Genomic DNA, 20,889 nt, shown 5'->3' on the forward strand with positions numbered 1-20,889 from the left:
TGTCCTGACCCAGGTTGACCTGAAAACCTGCTCAGCTTGAACTATACAATAATTACTTTTATATTGAGACATCAATATTTTGTATGATGACATAAAAAAAATACCCAAACCTATGTGATGAACAGTAATGGGGGACAAATTGCAAGAAGGTTTTACACTTTAATGCTATTCCCCGGATGCCCTGAGAATATGTCCCGCTTGTACTATTGTCGTCACGAATACAAGAATCATTGTGGCGTCAGCTATTTTAAATTATGACATAAAAAAAAATACGGGACTCTGTGTAATGTCCAGTAATGGTGGACAAATAGCAATAAGGTGTATTGGTTACTGGTCCATAATTAATAACAATGTATGTTGTATTGTTTCTAGTCAAATTTAGACAAAATTGCTAAATTGGTAAGAAAAAGTATGTTAATATTGAAATTGTATCACATTAAATCATGGTATAAAACCGTGTAAGATGCTTTGTTTTCAGTAGCATTGCTTACTTGTCCTGGTCTGCATTAGAATCATGAGAGAATGTTTTCACTCTACCAGCTTGTATTCCTACGGATTTAAATCGAGGAATACCAGCTGCTTCGATGAGAGCAACTATATCAGGCGGTGTATCTTTGTTTAAACACCGTATATTCCTAAACATGTTCATGTATTTTTCGTCCATTTTGAACGTTGTTTAAAAATCTCATGTGATAATCGCACGCGCATAAATGTGGGTTTTTGGCAAATGCTGATTTGACAGGTGCGTGTAGTGAATATTCCCTTTCATGGCTATTTTTTCTGTTAACATGAGATATTTACCGAAATAATTCCAATTCATTCTCCTTATTGCCATAAATATCAACAATGTGATCTTGCAATTCGTTGGCTGCTATAGAAAAACGATCATACTGCGAACTGGAGCTAACCAGCGCCATTGTTGCTATCAACAATATAGGTGTCGCTGTATTTCCCGTTTTATCCTTTCTTCTAAAGTTATTTAAGCGGAAAGTTTAAAATTAATCTGACTATTCACCTAACCCTTATATTGTAATATAAGAGACATAAAAGTACAAAATGTAGTACATATCTACTCTGAGGGGGGATAGGACCTTTATCGGGACTCCGGGATATCTGTCTGTATCTTTATTTCCCACTTCTGTAATTCGGATGGGTACGTCACAGATTCCTTTCGGCTATTATGTGACGGGTTGGTCTGCGCACAAATAGTCGCGCTTGCGGGTGTTTTTAAGCCGGGGTTTCGGGATTGACCCTTTCGGGATCCGGGAACTCGGCTTTTTTTCGAATTTCGGGACCCCGGGATTCAGTCGGGATTTCGGGATCAGTACCCCTCCTACCCTCCCTCTACTCTAGGAATGAGGTTGAATATCAAACCCACTTCACATTCTAAATCAAAAAAGATTTTAAATTTTCTTATGAACAAAATTAGCGACTTTCTTGATTCTTTCACTTGATTTATTTGCAACAAAGTCCTCTTTTTCTATCAAATGCAATGAAACAGTAAAAAATAATGCTTTGCATCAAGTTCTCCCTTGGAATATGTACTAAATGGCCTATCTCTATTATTCATTATATCTGTAGTTTTGATACAATTGCATGAGGTTTGAAAAATTCGTACAAAAATGGCTACAGAAGGGTACATATAAACCTTATAAACTGACAATATGAGTTATGGCCCCGTAAATAAACATTAAGAACAGACTTGCATGCTCTTCCAATGTTATATTCAAGAAGCGCTGTCTATTTGAAAGCCACTTGTTGAAAGTACATGTATTATATGTCTCTGTTGAAAGCGTTTCACTGTACAAGAAGTGCTATTCAAATAATCATGGCAAACATTTACCCTTACGTTTCCTTTTGATATAGGACAATTATTGTTTGTTATATATGTAAAAATAGTCACAATTATACTGTAGTGCACATGTCTGTGTCTGTGACTCGATTACTATGTTTGTAATGAGCCCTATATGATTAGGAAATAAAAGAAAATATTTACTAATACTGTAAAAAAGTAAAAATACTGGGACTATGTAAAAAAGTCTTCCAAAACAAGATCGCCCGGCCTCTGGGAGCTTTAATGACCTTCTTTCAAATCTTCATCATCCACTAGGGTTTCATTACATTAGAACTTACATTAGAAACAATACACTTTCTTCAATATACTGACTTGTCAGTATAATTTGTGATGAAGCTCTTTCCCGTCTTTTCAAACCAGTAAGATCGGAACCTTTACATGAGGAAACGAGGGAGTTTCTTCCTGTTTACGTTACCAATAGAGGAATTGATGCAATCAACATCTGCAACGTTCTACATTACAAGGAGGTATACCATATAAAATTCCTATTTTTTTCAAAACCAGTCTGTTCCTATTATATCCTACAGTTACACCAAAACCATTGCACGCAAAGTATGTAGCTATAAACAACCGAGATAAACAAGTATTGCTGGACCTTGACTTAGAACAATACCTAAATAAACCCTCTGGCATGCGACTGTTCCCACTCGCCTTATAATTACAGCCCCTCTGCATGGCCATGTTATTACTGGGGATCTAAACACAATTCAACATGAACATTTCCGAAAGATGATTTATCATGGTCCTAAGTTTAGAAGACCCCAACACATCAATTGGAACCATAACTTCAAAATAATTATGGATTCCATTGAGGACCACGCCAAAGCATGGGCTAAACTGGACTGTGTCTGAATGGGTCGAAACTATCAGGTCTCTGAAAAAACGTCGCATTCATAAGTTGAAAAACTGTGTAAATGATCGACAAAAGTCCGTTTTCAGAGACAAAGAGGTTGTGAAATGTCTATCATCTCTTTGTGATAAGTATGTTGTTGTTCCTGCGGACAAAGCTTCAAATAATATTGTCTTTGTATGTAAATCGTATTACTACGGATGTCTTGTAAAAGAATTAAGAATAAATGAGCACTCAGGTAATTCCACATACAAAATCATATCATTTGACAAGGATGAGATTTTGGCAAATCATAAGTCATTCGTGGCTCCAATGAACATTACATTGAACAACAAATCTGAGGACCTATAAAAAAGAAGATGTGGTATGATTGCCAATGAGACAACTATCCACAAAAGACCAAAATGACACAAACATTAACAACTATAGGTCACTGTACGGCCTTCAACAATGAGCAAAGCCCATACCGCATAGTCAGCTATAAAAGGCCCCGATAAGACAATGTAAAACAATTCAAACGAGAAAACTAACGGCCTTATTTATGTAAAAAACTGAACGAAAAACAAATATGTAACCCATAAGCAAACGACAACCACTGAATTACAGGCTCATGACTTGGGACAGGCACATACATAATTAATGTGGCGGGGTTAAACATGTTAGCGGGATCCCAACCCTCCCCTTACCTGGGACAGTGGTATAACAGGACAACGTAAGAACGAACTATAAAAATCAGTTGAAAAAGGCTTAACTCATCAGATAGACAAAAAAATACAACTTACCTTTTTTGTATTGAATACCTAAGCTTCACAAAATTCCACACACACAACAGTACATTGCCGGTTCATCTGCATGTTTCACTAAATAATTGTCCATTATTAGATTGATACAGTGAAAGAGGGTCTTTAGAAATACTGTGAGACCTTTCACTCGCGTAGTGGTATTAACCATATATGGATTCTTAAAAATTCGAAAGAACTAATAGATAATTTTAAATCTCGGTCTTTTTCTGAAATTAGTTCTATAAAAACTTTTTTTTTCAACCCTGTATATCACCATTCCCCATGTGAAATTGAAAAATCGCCTGAAAGAAATAATCCACAATACCTTTATTATAGAAATGGTATAGCATACGCTATAAATTTATTACTTTGTGATATCATATAAGCCAAATTTTGTTAAAAATTATCAAAAGAGTAAAACATGCTACACAGAGGAACAAGTTATATCAGTATGTTTGAGTTTCTTATCGACAATATATTTGTTGATTTTGGAGGTAGACTTTTTCAACAATTTTTCGGCATTCCTATGGGAACTAAATGTCAAAAACAAGCAGGTCAAAGAAGCCAGAGTATTTAATTTCACTTTCAGATATATTGATGATGTTCTTTCCATTAACCGTTGAATCCGAACTTTTCTGATTGGGTTCCATTAATATATCAACCAGATCTAGAGATTAAAGAAACAACAGACACGGCTGCTTCCGCCTCATTTTTAGACTTAAACCTTGAATTTGACATACACAGTCATTTCAGTACCAGAATCTATGACAAACGAGACGATTTTAACTTTAAAATTATCAATTTCTTCCACCGTCTTAGTAGCAATATACCAACTCCACCTGCATATGGGATTAATAAATTTCCCAACTTATTCGATACTCAAGAGCTTGCAGATCCTACTCAGACTTTTAAAAATGTCACCAGTGTCTGAGCAGAAAGTTGATGAACCCAGGGGTATGTCAAAGACCGACTTGTCCTTTTTATATATAAAAAAAAACTCGCGTAGGGGTATTAACCATATGTGGATTCTTAAAAATTCTATAGAACTTCTGGATAATTTTAAATCTTGGTCTGTTTTTGAAATTAATTCTAACATACTTTTTATCTTTTTAACCCTGTATACCACCATTCCCCTCGTGAAATTATTTTTTTGTTTGTTTTAAATTTGAAAACATTGAGCGACAAAAATATTTTATATTTCTTCATATGCCGGGACGTTTACATTTCATGACGTCAACACGCGAAGCAATGCATGTGGTTTTTAAATTTGATAGATGCTTTTTGTGTTTTTTGTTTATATTTGTTTGTTTTGAGATTGGGTATTTTTAATCTATTCAAAATATATAATTGGCAACCGTGGAGATAAAAGAAATAGACTTTATACTGTTCGAATTATTTCGGTTCTTTACATGCATTGTCATGAATTTTATAACATAACAATGCATTTTGATTGGTTCCTTTGTATACTTGTGATTTAAAGAATTTTAAGTTTTTCATTCTGCCGTCGATAGCCGATTTCTGTGTCTATTTACTTCGAAAGAGCAAATTGTGACACAGTGATGCCGAGTGACTGCTGTACGTACCCATATTTTGACTGTTTTTCCTATTATGTCTTTTAATTTGTTTCACGCATCTTTGTAAATATAATGTAATTTGACTAGAGTGCGACTGTCATACAAGTGAGAGACTTAGCGCTGTAAAACCAGGTTAAACCCACCATTTTCTACATTTGAACATGCCTTTACCAAGTCAGGAATATGATAGTTAGTTGATGTCCATTCGTTTGATGTGTTTTATCATTTGATTTTGCCATTTGACTAGGGACTTTCCGTTTGAGTTCAGTATATTAAGTTCTGACTCTTTTAAAAATCCGGCTGTCAAAATAAGAAATTCACTATATTGTTGATGCTGGTAAAATAGCCATTTCTATAGAGATCTATAGAAGTATAAGCGGCTATTTTAAAAAAGGCCAGAGCCGGCAAAATAGCCACTGCAAGAAATATAACTTTTAAAAAGTTGCCAGGAACACATTTTGACTATGTGAATCTGGTAAAATAGATTATTGTGAATCTGGTAAAATAGATCATTGTAAATTCTGATCCAGTATAAAAACTGAGACTACTATAACACAGACTACTATAACTGTGTTATAGTAGTCTCAGATAAAAAGTACTTGAACATCAGATTCACCCTCAAAAGTCAGTTATCAAATTAACCATTGAAGATCATTGAAGGACATTGAACTTATAGTATGATATCGGAAATTATACAGTTCTGTGTCAGTTATTGAGCAAATAATACAAATTTATGACTGGTTATCTCGGTTTGTCGAAAGGTACGGGAACCAGATAACAAAAAGTAAACAGTAAAAGGCAACCACACTAATTACATTCTTTACAAGTAACAGCAGTAGGTCTTGATATAAAAAAAAATGAAAAGATTACAGAAGGTTGCTGTCATAACTGGAGGCAATTCGTAAGTGTTTTTTTCTTCTTCTAGGGGACAACATGGTACAGCACACCGTCAACTCTCAGGCACTTTTCTAAAAAATTTTTTTTTTTTTTTTTTTTTTTTTTTTTTTTTTAATTTTTTAATAATTACAGAATTACAATCACAGATATATACACTAACAGTGTTCACCTCAGGGCCTTAAAGCACTATGATGCACTATGGTATTCTGGTGCCATATTTTTTAACATGGATGATTTTGCTACATTTGATTTTTAGGAAAAGCAGTGCTATGTTAATGTCTAAGGTGCTATAAAAAAAAAAAGACAATGCAACTAGGGTGATGTTTTACCATAATCCTGATTTTAACAAAAATAGAAGGTCTGCATGATATCTTCATAGTTTATTCTAGTACTTTATGACATCTTTGATGATGAAAAAATCCTTTCGACATGGAACATGTGGAAATATTTTTACTGTATAACAATCTTTCATCTTAATTATCCTGCAAAGGATATTTGTTATGGACTTTTAGTTCCATTAAGCAATGTTTGTTAGTTCAAAGATCATCTGATAGGACCCCATGGTGATGCTTATAACAAAAGTCAGAAATCCTGGCTTTTAAAGTTGCAGAATCTTAACGCCAAATATATTGGTTGAGCCAATGTCATTACCACAAATTATAGCAATTCAAACAACAGTATACAACTTGAAACTTTTATTAAATTATCAGATAAAATTTTCACCAAATTGCTAAATATTTTCCCCTGAATTCCAGTGGTTATAAAATGTGTGCTGATGGATGATACATGAATGAAGATTGCAAGACTTTGGGCAGTAATGATTTGTGGAATGCAACATACATAAAATTGAGAATGGAAATGGGGAATGTGTCAAAGAGACAAAAACCCGACCATAGAAAAAAACATCAGCAAAAGGTCACCAACAGGTCTTCAATGTAGCGAGAATTTCCACACCCGGAGGCGTCCTTCAGCTGGCCCCTAAACAAATATATACTAGTTCAGTGATAATGAACGCCACACTAATTTCCAAATTGTACACAAGAAACTAAAATTAAAATAATACAAGACTAACAAAGGCCAGAGGCTCCTGACTTGGGACAGGCACAAAAATGCGGCGGTGTTAAACATGTTTGTGAGATCTCAACCCTCCCCTTATACCTCTAGCCAATGTAGAAAAGTAAACGCATAACAATACGCACATTAAAATTAAGTTAAAGAGAAGTCCGAATCTGATGTAAGAAGATGTAACCAAAGAAAATGAACAAAATGACAATAATACATAAATAACAACAGACTACTAGCAGTTAACTGACATGCCAGCTCCAGACTTCAATTAAACTGACTGAAAGATTATGATTTCATCATATGAACATCAGGCATGTATTTAAATGTGGAACCAGGATATTTTAAAAAGAAAATTGTGTGTCTTTACTCATATCATGCATATGAATTTTATGAAATGAAATGATAATATTAAAGTCAAGGGAGATGGAATATATTGAAGGATAAGGAATTTTAACTTATTATCTGTGAAACTTTGATAGAACAACCACAAAAACAACTGGGCATTATAACAAACCAGGAAAACTTGAAAAACTGGTCAACCACCAACACCTGAAATCTAACGTTTTGCATGAGTAGAAATTGTTTCATTTGATTTCATATTTTTAATTAAAAGAGCTTGCACTTAAGACTGACATAAAAAATAATGACATTTTATTTTTTGATACTGACTTTATCAGCTCAATTATGAGCTTACCCAACCAAGCTCTCTTGATAAAGTTACATGTAGTATCAAAAATGAAAATGCCATTATTCAATATTTAGTATAAATTTTACTAAATATTTTAAATACATTTTGTAACTCTAGTTTTAACTGAATTTAACTTTTATTAAATGAAGTACTGTAAGTTTTTTTATTTGTAATTTTATATACATAAGAATTGGAAACCACCTATCCATATATATACATGACATATATATTTGACATATATTTGGATATTTGTTTGATTAAATCATACCAATTTACCTTTGTTATCTACCTGAACAGGTGTAATGATAAACTATCACCCCATTACAGGTAAGAACATCTATTAAACTATCACCCCATCATCTCATCATAAATGTAATATCTCCTGATCATGCCGATGAAAGATGTCATTTAAACTGGTCATATATCATGTATATATATATAAAAAAAAAATAGACGATATGGTATGATTGCCAATGAGACAACTCACCACAAGAGAACAAAATGACACAGAAATTAACAACTATAGGTCACTGTACGGCCTTCAACAATGAGCAAAGCCAATACCGCATATTCAGCTATAAAAGGCCTCAAAATGACAATGTAAAACAATTCAAACGAGAAAACTAACGGCTTTATTTATGTACAAAAAATGTTGTTATTTATTTTAATGAGACCCCTTTAATTTGTCAGCATTTTAAAGGTTGTCTGATAAAATTAAAATACAAACATGAAGGGGTATAAGGTAACTCCTATAAAGATTTTATTAGACTGGTGATGTGTCATATGTCTAAAGGAATGTAACTCCTATTCAGATTTTACTGCTACTGTGGTCATGTGTCATATATCTTGAGGGAGGTAACTTCTATAAAGATTTTACTGCTACTGTACATGTGGTCATGTGTCATATATCTTGAGGGAGGTAATTACTTCTATAAAGATTTTACTTATACTGTTGATGTGTCATATGTCTAAAGGGATGTAACTCCTATAAAAAATTTACTGCTACTGTGGTCATGTGTCATATGTCTAAAGGGAGATAACTTTGATAAAGATTTTACTGCTGCTGTTTATGTGTCATATGTTTTTATAGAGGTCACTTCTATAAAGATTTTACTTAACTGAGATGTGTCATATGTGTAAAGGGAGGTTACTCCTATAAAGATTTTACTGCTACTGTTTATGTGTCATATGTTTTAATAGAGGTCACTTCTTAGTTTTATAAAGATTTAACTGATACTGTTTATGTGTCATATGTTTAAAGGAAGGTACATGTAACTTCTATTAAGAAGTTACTGTAACTGTTGTTATTTTATAGGTCAAAAGGGAGGTATTTCTATAATATGATGTGGTGCATTAATCTGTATCTGTCTTTTAAAAGGGGGTAGGGAATGCTGTAGAATCTAAAGAGCTTTGATGTTATGTGACAAAGTGTGCTTGTAATCTTTTTATACTGGTTTAATTGCTTCTAAAATAGGAGATAACTTAATATTTGTCACATCAAAAGAGTAAGATAACTACTGATTTTACTACTATGGAATAGTTGTCAGATCTTAAATTTGAGAACTGGTACAGAAACATGTATAACCCTGGTTTTCAAGATCTTAAACACACTAAAAAAAATATAACTTTAATTTTTAGGGGCATTGGACTAAGTGTGTGTGAAAGACTCCTGACCTTACACAACAACCTTGAACTTTGTCTGCTGTGTAGAAATAAACATAGAGCAGAGGTTGCTAAGAATGCCTTGTTAGTTTCACACACACAGTCTTCAATTACTATAGTTATTATGGATACCAGTGATGTCAAATCTGTATTCAAAGCAGCTCAAGATCTTAAACAGAGGTAAGGTTCATTGTAAAGAAGCATTACATGCATTCTAGTGAAAGTGAGACAAAGTTATTCTATACACGATCTTTGGTATTGTCAACATTAAGGTTCAGTCTCTGGTTAAAAGTTTGTTTTAAAGACATCAATAACAATAAACCTTCATGGATTTTAACGAAACGTAGACAGGAACTTCTTTTTGGACAACGAATAATATACAGAGCAAAACTTAAAAGATATTTCTTTTATATTTTTCTATATATTTTTTTTGCAGTTTACAAGAAGATGCCGTTTTGGCCTTTTTTTCTATCTAACCCTTATCCCTAACCCTAACTTTGTCAAATCTTCTATAAATCTGATGAAAATTTCACTGATAAGAGCTGTAAACTTTCAAGCAAAAGTTTGAAATATATTTTTCCTACATTTACTGATAGACAGAGTTAGTATTTTGTAGTTTTGATTTACATGTAGATAAATTCTTAAATTTTTAACTTTGCCAAAACTTCATGATTTGCTAACAATTTTATTTAAATAAAAGATTATTTATGTTCAAGAAAAATATTAATTTTATGATGAATTTTTTTATTATTTAAATCCTTTTTTTAGTTTTTTATTAATAAATGGGCTGAATTATTGACAAATGTAATTGGCCCTTACATAGACAGCTTTATTGAATTAATGTTTGATGAATTGTAGATATGAAGGAATAGACTATCTGTATCTGAATGCTGGTATCATGCCTGTGACTGGAGTTAACTGGACAAATGTAGTCAAAGGAGTACTATCCTCGTAAGTCAATTCACCATGTTCACAGGAGTACTTTTGGATAAGTTAACTTATTCATGCAAGGGTAGATAAAATATTCTTTTTATTTATTCTGTCAAAACTCATAAACATAAAAAAAAATGTTTTTTAGAACTTATTTGCAAAAATCAACTTTAAAAAACTGTTTTCAAGCAATTTTCATTACAATTCTATCCACTGTTCCATTATTCTAAGTTTCAGATTTCAATACATCTGGATTATACAGTTACTTTTATAATGCAATATGAAAGACAGAATATTACATATACATATTACAAATATTTTTTATATTGACAGGAATTGTGCCCATGTTTTGTCCACAGGAGAAGGTTGTTTATACCACACAGATGAAACAACAAAAGATGGACTGAAGAATATATTTGCTTCAAACCTATTTGGACACTATACCTTAGTGAGTTATGGTCACGTTATGGTAGTTTGTTGTCACACTATAACATCTGTGCTATAACATCCATGGTATTCTTTTACATAGACATATTATTAAACAAAAAATACAGATTTTATGCCCAACCTACGATATATATATATGGGCATTAAGTTTTTTGGTCTGTGAGTCAGTTTGTTTGTCCACTTGTCTTTCAGTCTGTCTGTCCTGCTTTTGGTTAAAGTTTTTGGTCAAGGTAGGTTTTGAAGAAGTTGAAGTTCAATCAACTTGAAACTTAATACACATGTTTCCTATGATATGATCTTTTTAATTTAAATACCAAATTTTTTACCCTGATTTCACAGTCCACTGAACATCTAAGATGTCCCTCAGACAGAGTTCACCTAACCGTGGCCTCATTTTATGGATCCATGATCAAGGCTGAAGTTAGGTGATTAGGTACATTTCTCAAATACTATAAACAGTAGGTCAGAGGAAGGTCAATTTTTTGGGGGTATAAATATTTGTAAGGTTACATATCAGTTTGGCAGGTTTTATCTGACCTTGACCTCATTTTCATGATTCATTGGTCCATGTCAGCTTTTTATGTGTTGGTCTGTATTTCAAAGTCTATAAGTAGTAAGTCAACTTTATTTGTTGTAAGGTAAACATATCTGTCTAACAGGATTCATTTGACCTAGACCCCAAAGTCATGATTCTTTTAAATATTAAGTTTGTGGGATACTTGTAGTAACACCTTCATAAATAAGATTGACAACCTAGAATAAATAGTCAGTATAACAGGCAAATCATTTTAGTATATTCACCCTTGTTTTACATCTTTCATCTTCCACTTCTAATGATTTACCAATATCTGTACTAATTAAATATAAATATGTACTTTTTAGCTCACCTGGCCCAAAGGGCCAAGTGAGCTTTTCTCATCACTTTGCGTCCGGTGTCTGTCGTCGTCGTCGGTCGTCGTTAACTTTTACAAAAATATTCTCCTCTGAAACTACTGGGCCAAATTAAACCAAACTTGGCCACAATCATCATTGGGGTATCTAGTTTAAAAATTGTGTCCGGTGACCCAGTCAACCAACCAAGATGGCCACCATGGTTAAAAATAGAACATAGGGGTAAAATGCGGTTTTTGGTCTTTAACTCAAAAACCAAAGCATTTAGAGAAAATCTGACAAAGTTGTTTATCAGGTCAAGATCTATCTGCCCTGAAAATTTCAGATGAATCAAACAACCAGTTGTTGGGTTGCTGCCCCTGAATTGGTAATTTTAAGGAAATTTTGCTGTTTTTGGTTATTATCTTAAATAATATATTAGATAGAGATAAACTGTTAACAGCAATAATGTTCAGCAAAATGAGATTTACAAATAAGTCAATACCATGGAAATGGTCAGTTGACCCCTTTAGGAGTTATTGCCCTTTATAGTCAATTTTTAACCATTTTTCGTAAATCTAAGTAATCTTTTTCAATAATCTTCTCCTCTGAAACTAGTGGGCCAAATAAAACCAAACTTGGCCACAATCATCATTGGGGTATCTAGTTTAAAAAGTTGTGTCTGGTGACCCTGTCAACTAACCAAGATGGCCACCATGGCTAAAAATAGATAATAGTGGTAAAATGCAGTTTTTGACTTATAAGTAAAAGATTAAAACATTTAGAGAAAATCTGACACAGGGTTAAATTGTTTATCAGGTCAAGTTCTATCTGCCCTGAAAATTTCAGGTCAGTTGACCCCTTTAGGAGTTATTGCACTTTAAAGTAAATTTTTTACATATTTCATAATTTTTGTAGATTTTTTTTGAAAATATTTTCCACTGTATAAATTACTGGGCCAAGTTCACTATAGATAGAGATAATTGTAGCAACAAGAATGTTCAGTAAAGTAAGATCTACAAACACATCACCATCATCAAAACACAATTTTGTTATGAATTTATCTGTGTCCATTGTATAATATGCACATAGACCAAGGTGAGCGACACAGGCTCTTGAGAGCCTCTAGTTATTTAGTTACATTCACCTTAAATATATCAATATGTGTTCTTTACAGATAAAAGAGCTTGAAGATAGACTTGGAGGTGACAAAGATACACAAATCATCTGGACATCTTCTAGGGCAGCCATGAAATCTTCCTTTGATATTACAGATATTCAGCATAAAAATGGGTAGGTTTTGCCCCAGAAATAAAATATATTTAGCATAAAATTAAATGTTGGTAGGTGTTTCCTTGCCCATGAAAAAAGAATATATTCAGCATAAACAGGGGTAGGTGATTTCTTGTCCCAGAAATAGAATATAGTCAGCATAAACATAGATTGATAGTTCCTTGTCCCAGAAATAGAATATAGTCAGCATAAACATAGGTTGATAGTTCCTTGTCCCAGAGTTAAAATATATTCAGCATAAACATGGGAAGGTTTTACCTTGGCAAAAAATAGAATATATATCCAGCATAAACTTGGATGTGTTTCCTGGTCAATACTTAGAATATGTTTTTCATATTAACATAATGTATATATCTCTTTCCTTGCACTTCACACTGGCTGTAAAATGACATACAAACATGTTAAATAAGATATGTATTCATTGCTTTAAATATGCTGTCTCTTTAATAATAGATATTTTATTCATGATTTGTATATTTTCAGAGAAAATCCCTATTCCTCCTCTAAGTATGTGATAGATACTGTTAGTGTGTCACTCAATAATAAACTCAATAAAAAGGTGAGTTTTAATATTTATGGTAGATTGTCTTTGAATGTTGGAGAAGTTCTTATTATACTCTGTTATCAGTGCTATATTAGGGTTCTCAAAAATCTCAGTAAAATGAGTCCAGCAGTCCTGAACTATGGTTATGATAATAAAATGGAGAATGGAAATGGGGAATGTGTCAGAGAGACTACAACCCAACCGTAGAGAAGACAACAGCAAATGTTTTCTCTCAAAAGAGATTTAAGAGACTAGTTTTTGGGATAAATTGCTTTAAACTTTTACCTTTGACTCAGGCCCATGCCCTCACGTCAACCGTTTTATTTTAAACATTAAGGAACATCTCAGATCCTTAAGATTGTCTTGTTTTAAAAGGTAAAAACAAACAAAAGGATTGAATTTAAACAACTGTCCTATAATGTTTCGATATTTTCCTCATCTTATATGCGTGTCTTTAACTGATATTTGATATTTTACTTCCGTTAGTTTTCTTGACTTTAATGGGTATCAGATTGAATGATTGCTCTAGATTTCCAACTTCATTGATTAATTTGAATTTCATGAGATCCTTTCTATGTCTGTCTGCTATTAAGGGTTATTATTTTTGCATAATTTTAAATCATATGCATCATTAAAATAAATGTAGTCCACAACGTAAAGGTGTAACTAGAACACCCCTTCAGCCGAAATGGAGTCTTTCATATTATCGCTTCCAGTTGTTTCCCTTATACTTCCGTCATTTCTGAATCAAAATATGACGATACATCAAGAAAGATTAACTCGTTCTGTTGATAGACGTCGTATTATATTACAAGCAATCGCAATTTAAACAGAGGAATATGTACAGAAAGAATTCATGCCTACTGATTCAAAGGAAAATAAATATTTAAAGAATAAGAAATGGGATTCCTCCTAGAAAATTATTCATGTAGGAAAATAGGCGACCTCGGTACGAAGTGAAATACCTTCTCTCACTCTCAGTGACTGCTGTGGAAAGTAAACTTGGAATTGATAGTACAAAAATAAAGCAAAATGATTACACAATTCATACACTTGTTTCAATGATTGGATATTTTTAAAGTTGAATAACGATTCAGATTACGTAAATTACATTTTACATGTGCAGCTGAATTATTTTTGAAAATAATACTAATACATGTATCAATGAAAACAATGGCAATCGTATCCCTCAGAGCAATCATGCTCTTTGATTGTATACTTATTTTTAAATTTTGATTTGGTTCTTATGTTCAAAGTGACAAAAATTACTAAACAACAAAGCATTACGAAATAATGATTATTTTCTTTTAGAGAATATATTCTCATACCACGTGTCCTGGATTAGTGATGTCTAATTTGACCAATGGAGTTTTACCATATTGGATATGGTGCATAATATATCCACTTCTTATTATGGTAAGTATATGTCCCCACCATGTCCTGGTTTAGTGCTGACATATATGGTAAAGGAAGTTTTTTGGGTTCGTATTGTTGTTGTCGTGGTACAAAGACACATTAAATTTCTGAATAATAACTTTAGTTTAAGGTGAATGGCTCTCTATGAAATTTTACCAGAAGGTTAAATACCACATAAAAAGATTGAGATTGATTTAAGGGATTATGTAGTTTTAAGTGAATGGATCTCTATGAAATTTTACCAGAAGGTTAAATACCACAACAGTTTAACTTGTTCGTCTCACACTATTTTTCAGTTGCTGTTATTTCACCCCAGTTTAACTTGTTTGTCTTACACTATTTTTCAGTTGCAGTTATTTTACCCAAGTTTAACTTGTTTGTTCTACACTATTTTTCAGTTGCAGTTATTTTACCCCAGTTTCACTTGTTTGTCTTACACCATTTTTCAGTTGCAGTTATATTACCCCATTTTAACTTGTTCTTCTTACACTATTTTTATACAGCCGCAAAAATTGAAATTTATGACCACAAAAGGAAGGTTGGGATTGATTTTGGAAGTTGACGTCCGAACAGTTAGGAATAAGGGGCCAAAAAGGGGCTGTAATAAGCATTTTTCTTGGTTTTCGCACCATAACTTTAGTATTAGTAAATAGAAATCTATGAAATATAAACACAAGGTTTATGACCATAAGAGGAAGGTTTGGATTGATTTTGGGAGTTTTGGTCCCAACAGTTTAGGAATAAGGGGCCAAAAGGGTCCAAAATTAAACTTTGTTTGATTTCATCAAAATTGAATAATTGGGGTTCTTTGATATGCCAAACTATCTTTGTATGTAGATTCTTAATTTTTTGTCCCGTTTTCAAATTGGTCTACATCAAAGTCCAAAGGGTCCAAAATTAAACTAAGTTTGATTTTAACAAAAATTGAATTCTTGGGCTTCTTTGATATGCTGAATCTAAACATGTACTTAGATTTTTGATTATGGGCCCAGTTTTCAAGTTGGTCAAAATCAGGATCCAAGATTATCAAAGTAAGTATTGCGCAATAGCAAGGAATTTTTAATTGCACAGTATTGTGCAATAGCAAGAAATTTTCAATTGCACAGTATTGCGCAATAGCAAGAAATCTTCAATTGCACAGTAATGTGCAATGGCAAGTATTTTCAATTGCTCAGTATTGGGCAATAGCAAGAAATATCTAATTGCACAATAGTGTGCAATAGCAAGAAATTTTCAATTGGACTTATCTTTCTTTGTCCAGAATAGTAGTTGAATCCACTTAAATCAGTGTTTTATACAATATACAATGTATATTCACTTTTACTACCAATTGATAGATTAAAACAATCTTTAACATTCAGTGATAACAAAGACTTTTTTTACATTTCAATATTTTTTGATGTATTTAAATGAGTAGTTATTGTTAGGGGCCATTAGAAATTCGAATTGAGATCAGTTTTGGAATAAGAGAAATGGGGATGTGAAAAAAAATTTGGGGGGGGGGGGGGGTGGTTGCAATTTTTCTCATTTCAGATTTCATCAATATAAAGAAAGTTACTTCAAACATTTTTTTGAGAGGATTAATATTCAACAGCATAGTGAATTTCTCAAAGGCAAAACAAAAAGTTTAAGTTCATTAGACCACATTTATTCTGTGTCAGAAACCTATGCTGTGTCAACTATTTAATCACAATCCAAATTTAGAGCTGAATCCAGCTTGAATGTTGTGTCCATACTTGCCACAACCGTTCAGGGTTCAACCTCTGCAGTCATATAAAGCTGCGACCTGCGGAGCATCTGGTTTCAGTTGTGGTTATTTTACCCCAGTTTAATTTGTTCGTCTTACACTATTTTTCAGTTGCGGTTATTATTTTACCCCAGTTTAACCTGTTTGTCTTACACTATTTTTCAGTTGCGGTTATTTTGTCCAAGTTTAACTTGTTCTTCTTACATTGGGAGCGAAGCAATGGTAAGTCAACCTTAGTAAACTTATTTATTAGATATAGAATTGATAAGACTATAATGTGTAGTAAACAAAATCTTTTATTTTGTATAAAAATAAAAAAAATTGGTTTGATTGCCAATGACACAACTTTCCATCAGAGACCATATGTAATAGAAGTTAGCAACTGAAAGGTAAGTGTAAAACAATTCAAATACGAAAACTGACATCCTTATTTACATACAAAAATATAAACGCAAAACAGATGTGATAAACAGCAATAAATAACAATTTACAGGCTTCTTACATAGAACAGAAAGAAAGAAAAAATTCTTTTGTAAAAAGACTTTTTCTAAAAAGTTCTCAATCAGAATTGTGAAGTTATTTACCATTGTGCTACAAAAAGGATTTTTTGTTTCATGTAACACTTCAAACCATATGGGATATTACAATTGAAACATTCATTCATCTTGGTGTAAGGATGCATTTAGAATAGTACAGCAGCATCACAAAAAAACAGGTCAGTTAGACCTATATTTCATGCTTTTATTGTAAATTGAATGATTCCAAGTGTATATTCACCTTACTTTGTGACCGGCATTTCATTAGTTGTTTCACACTGAGGCTAAGATTTCCCCACATGTTTTATTGTGTGATTTATTATGTGGGATTGGTTTAGCCTCTTTGGTGATGAGATATACCTTTATTATCATAGATAACTTATGTTTAGGTCTGGTTATCCACACAGAATCCCCAGTTGTTGAAGCCTGAGGACAAATATAACAGTGATGTAGATATTTTTGGGAAAACCCATGTATCAATAGTAAAGGTGAGTTATTATAACAATAGAATGTTGACAAAAACAATATAAAAGTAATACATTTACAGGCTAGTCATATTAGTGGGTACACTCTTGTTTTAGTCATTGATCCTTGTTTGTGTGACATCTACTGACAATATCTGTTTTGATTGAAAACCCTTTTTTCCAAAATAAGTTATGTATAGCATTACACAGATTGCATGGATATTGACTTTTAAACTTTAAGATCTACTTGATTTTAAAACACTGTTAAAGACAAAACTCCTATTAAAAATCTAAATGTCACTATATGTAGCGATATAGTAATGCTGCAAATGTCTTTTGACTTCTTTTTGACAGTTATATAAAAATATGGATATTATATGATTGCCAATAAGACAACTATCCACCAAAGTTCAAATGAAATGGAGTAAGTTTGGTTGCCATAATAATTTATCGGAATACTAAATTTTGTTGATTATGACAGTAGTCATTACAAAAGTTACTTGATACAAAATAATTCTATTAAAAGTGAATCACATATAGAAATTACTGTAGGAAAGCATTCTGTATTGGTACCCGCTGACACAGCAGCAAAGAAATTGTTGACCCAAATCTAAATCTTTATCATGCCATTTTCATTAATAAGAAAATTGTCTTTTAATAGTTAGACATAGACACAAAGACAGAAGAAACAGTATGCAGTAAATTAGATGAACTGTACAAAGAATTCAAAACCAAATACTGTTGATATCAGCTTCAAGATTAGATAAAAACCAACTTTCTATAAAACCAAATGAATTCTGGGAGATAATAATCTGTGATATTGATACATTAGAACCAAATTTTTAGTTATCACCCGGTATTATTGCAAACATTCTTTTATTGTTATTTTTATATGTTTAGATTGTTAATGTAACGAATAACACTTTTGACTGGATTATTTATACATTATTGAAACTGAATATTATCATGATTATACACAATTTTGTATCTTTATTTTAGTCTGGATAAATTTTAGAAAAGTTGTAAAAAAAACTGAACAATTTTGCATTAAAAAAAATGTTCTAAAATGGATGAAAAAGAACAGTCATGTAACATTGTCACTGTACAGAAAAAACAAGGTTTATTAGTTTAAACATATTTATTTATAGTGGCAAAGGAAATAGGTTATAACAACTTATTAAACCCTTTCCACTTTGCTGGTGCAAGTGCTGACTTGTAACGGCATAAGCCTGCTCTTTTTTTTTTAAATATGCAAAGATGTCTTTTATGTGCTTATTCATAATTGAGAAATTCACACTTTCTGTTTATGTAACAATTATATTTGCCATAACAATGTAAATTCTAAAACAAATAACTTCTTGAGAATTTGCATATGTAAGCAAAACAAAAGTTTTTTATGTAAATTTAGACCATTTGGATAAAAAAAATTGTCTTTAAACATGTGCCAAATCAATATGTGTAATATTTTATCCTATTCTGATCATGTGAAAATAGATGTTCACAGAGTTACTCTGTGGAAAAGAAATTTTAATAGAGTAAATTTTTAGCATATTTGTTTATTTATTTGTAAATTGAAAACTGTTTTTTTATAAAGTGTAAAGTGAATATTTTATATTTATATTTATCACATAATATATGGATACATTGTATATGATTTGTTGATAATTTTGTTGAATAAAGTTAGTTAACTGTCCTATTGTTATTTTAAAACATTCACTGTCTGTTTGTTATTTTTAGGACCTTACATGTTTGTCTGACTGTATGGGGGTCGTCTCATGTTTAGAGACTTAGAGACCCAAACATGTGTTGTGTGGTGCCATACTTGTTGTTAAAGAATATATTACCATGTGTTGTTTGGTGGCTGTTTTATTGATAAATAAAGACTACAAAGACCAATACATATATTGTGAGGTAGCTGTCTTGTTGATAAAAACAATAGATTCATACAAGTGTTGGGTGGTGGTCATCTTCATCTTAAAGATACATGTATGGGTTTCTTTAGTCTTACACATCAAGAGAGCCACCACACAACACTTGTATTGGTCTATATGGTCGTTAACAACAAGATGGCCACCACAAAACACATGTATTGGTCCCTAAAGTCTTCAACAACAAGATGGTGACCACATAACACATGTATTGGTCTTTATATTATAAAACAACAAGAGAGCCACCTTACAACATATGCATGGGTTTCTCTAGTCTTACACACCAAGAGAGCCACCACATAATACTTGTATAGGTCTACATGGTCGTTAACAACAAGATGGCCACCACAAAACACATGTATTGGTCCCTAAAGTCTTCAACAACAAGAGACCACCACACAACATTTTTATTGATCTCTAAAGTCTTTAACAGCAAAAGGCCACCTTACAACACATATTTTGGTCTCTATAGTCATTAACAACAAGATGGCCACGCATACAACACATGTATTGGTCTCTAAAGTCTTTAACAACAAGAGACCACCACACATTTTTTATTGATCTCTATAGTCGTAAAAAACAACATGGCCACAGAACAACACTTGATATGGTTTTTATAATCGTTAACAACAAGATGGCCACAACACAACACCTGCATTGATCTCTTTAGTCGTTTACACCAAAATGGTCACCACACAACACATGGTTTGGTCCCTAAGTATTTGACAACAAGAGGGCCACCACACAACAATTTGTTTCGTCCTAAGTATTTACCAATAAGACAACCACCACACAACACATGTATTGGTCTCTTTAGTCATTTACACAAAATGGTCACCACACAACACATGTTTTGGTCTTATGTATTTTACAACAAGAGGGCCACCACATAACACATGTTTTAGTCTCTAAGTATTTACCAACAAGACTTACTGGGCAACCACACAACACATGGGTTGGTCTCTTTAGTCGTTTACACCACAAGAGGGCCACCCCACAACACATGTTTTGGTCCCTAAGTATTTACCAACAAGAGGGTCACCACACAACACATATATTGGTCCCTAAGTATTTACCAACAAAAGGGCCACCGCACAACACATGTTTCGGTCTCTAGAGTCGTTCAGAAAAAGATGGTCACCACAAAACACATGTATGGGTCTTTACAGTCGTTAACAACAAGAGAGGCACCGCCCAACACATGTATGGGTCTTTATAGTCTAAAACAACAAGAAGGCCACCGAACCACGTTTGAATTGGTCTCTATGGTCTTAAACCACAAGTAGGCCTCTGTCTTTAACAACAAGACAGCTACCACACAACACATTTTTCGATCTCTAT

The 20,889-nt window shown here is 32.7% G+C and overlaps 2 protein-coding genes across 10 annotated transcripts in view; one reads left to right on the forward strand and one right to left on the reverse strand.

Annotated features, from left to right (window-relative positions):
* Positions 1-984, reverse strand: part of LOC134706496 (uncharacterized protein C10orf67, mitochondrial-like) — a 32,502-nt gene extending 31,518 nt beyond the window's left edge. For 3 of the 8 annotated variants that reach the window (XM_063565484.1, XM_063565486.1, XM_063565485.1), the window contains exon 1: positions 492-698. In XM_063565484.1, coding sequence (XP_063421554.1) covers positions 492-664 — 173 coding nt within the window. In that variant the 5' untranslated portion in view covers positions 665-698. Of the gene's footprint in view, positions 1-491; positions 699-801 lie in introns of those variants that run through there. The other 5 variants (XM_063565492.1, XM_063565488.1, XM_063565487.1 and 2 more) reach the window with 3 other exon arrangements.
* Positions 985-1,591: 607 nt separating this feature from the next.
* Positions 1,592-19,241, forward strand: LOC134706498 (3-keto-steroid reductase/17-beta-hydroxysteroid dehydrogenase 7-like). Of its 2 annotated transcripts, none has more exons than XM_063565495.1 (10): positions 1,592-1,636; positions 9,350-9,553; positions 10,232-10,324; positions 10,637-10,751; positions 12,798-12,913; positions 13,397-13,472; positions 14,769-14,873; positions 16,786-16,842; positions 17,546-17,644; positions 18,282-19,241. In XM_063565495.1, exons 1-10 carry the CDS (start codon positions 1,623-1,625, stop codon positions 18,363-18,365), a joined length of 963 nt encoding a protein of 320 aa, XP_063421565.1. In that variant the 5' UTR covers positions 1,592-1,622; the 3' UTR covers positions 18,366-19,241. The 2 variants fall into 2 exon arrangements, with proteins under 2 accessions (XP_063421565.1, XP_063421564.1); XM_063565494.1 differs by lacking the exon at positions 1,592-1,636 and adding an exon at positions 5,797-5,962 and having other exon boundaries at positions 18,282-19,239.
* Positions 19,242-20,889: the final 1,648 nt, after the last annotated feature.

Source organism: Mytilus trossulus, chromosome 2 (genome assembly GCF_036588685.1).
Source record: "Mytilus trossulus isolate FHL-02 chromosome 2, PNRI_Mtr1.1.1.hap1, whole genome shotgun sequence".
Taxonomy (NCBI): domain Eukaryota; kingdom Metazoa; phylum Mollusca; class Bivalvia; order Mytilida; family Mytilidae; genus Mytilus; species Mytilus trossulus.

Coding starts and splice junctions, on each gene's coding strand:
- LOC134706498 (XM_063565494.1), top strand. CDS start 5,919: ATGAAAAGATTACAGAAGGTTGCTGTCATAACTGGAGGCAATTC. Junction 12,914..13,396: donor GATATTCAGCATAAAAATGG/GTAGGTTTTGCC, acceptor GTATATTTTCAG/AGAAAATCCCTATTCCTCCT. Junction 14,874..16,785: donor TATATCCACTTCTTATTATG/GTAAGTATATGT, acceptor ACTATTTTTCAG/TTGCGGTTATTTTGTCCAAG.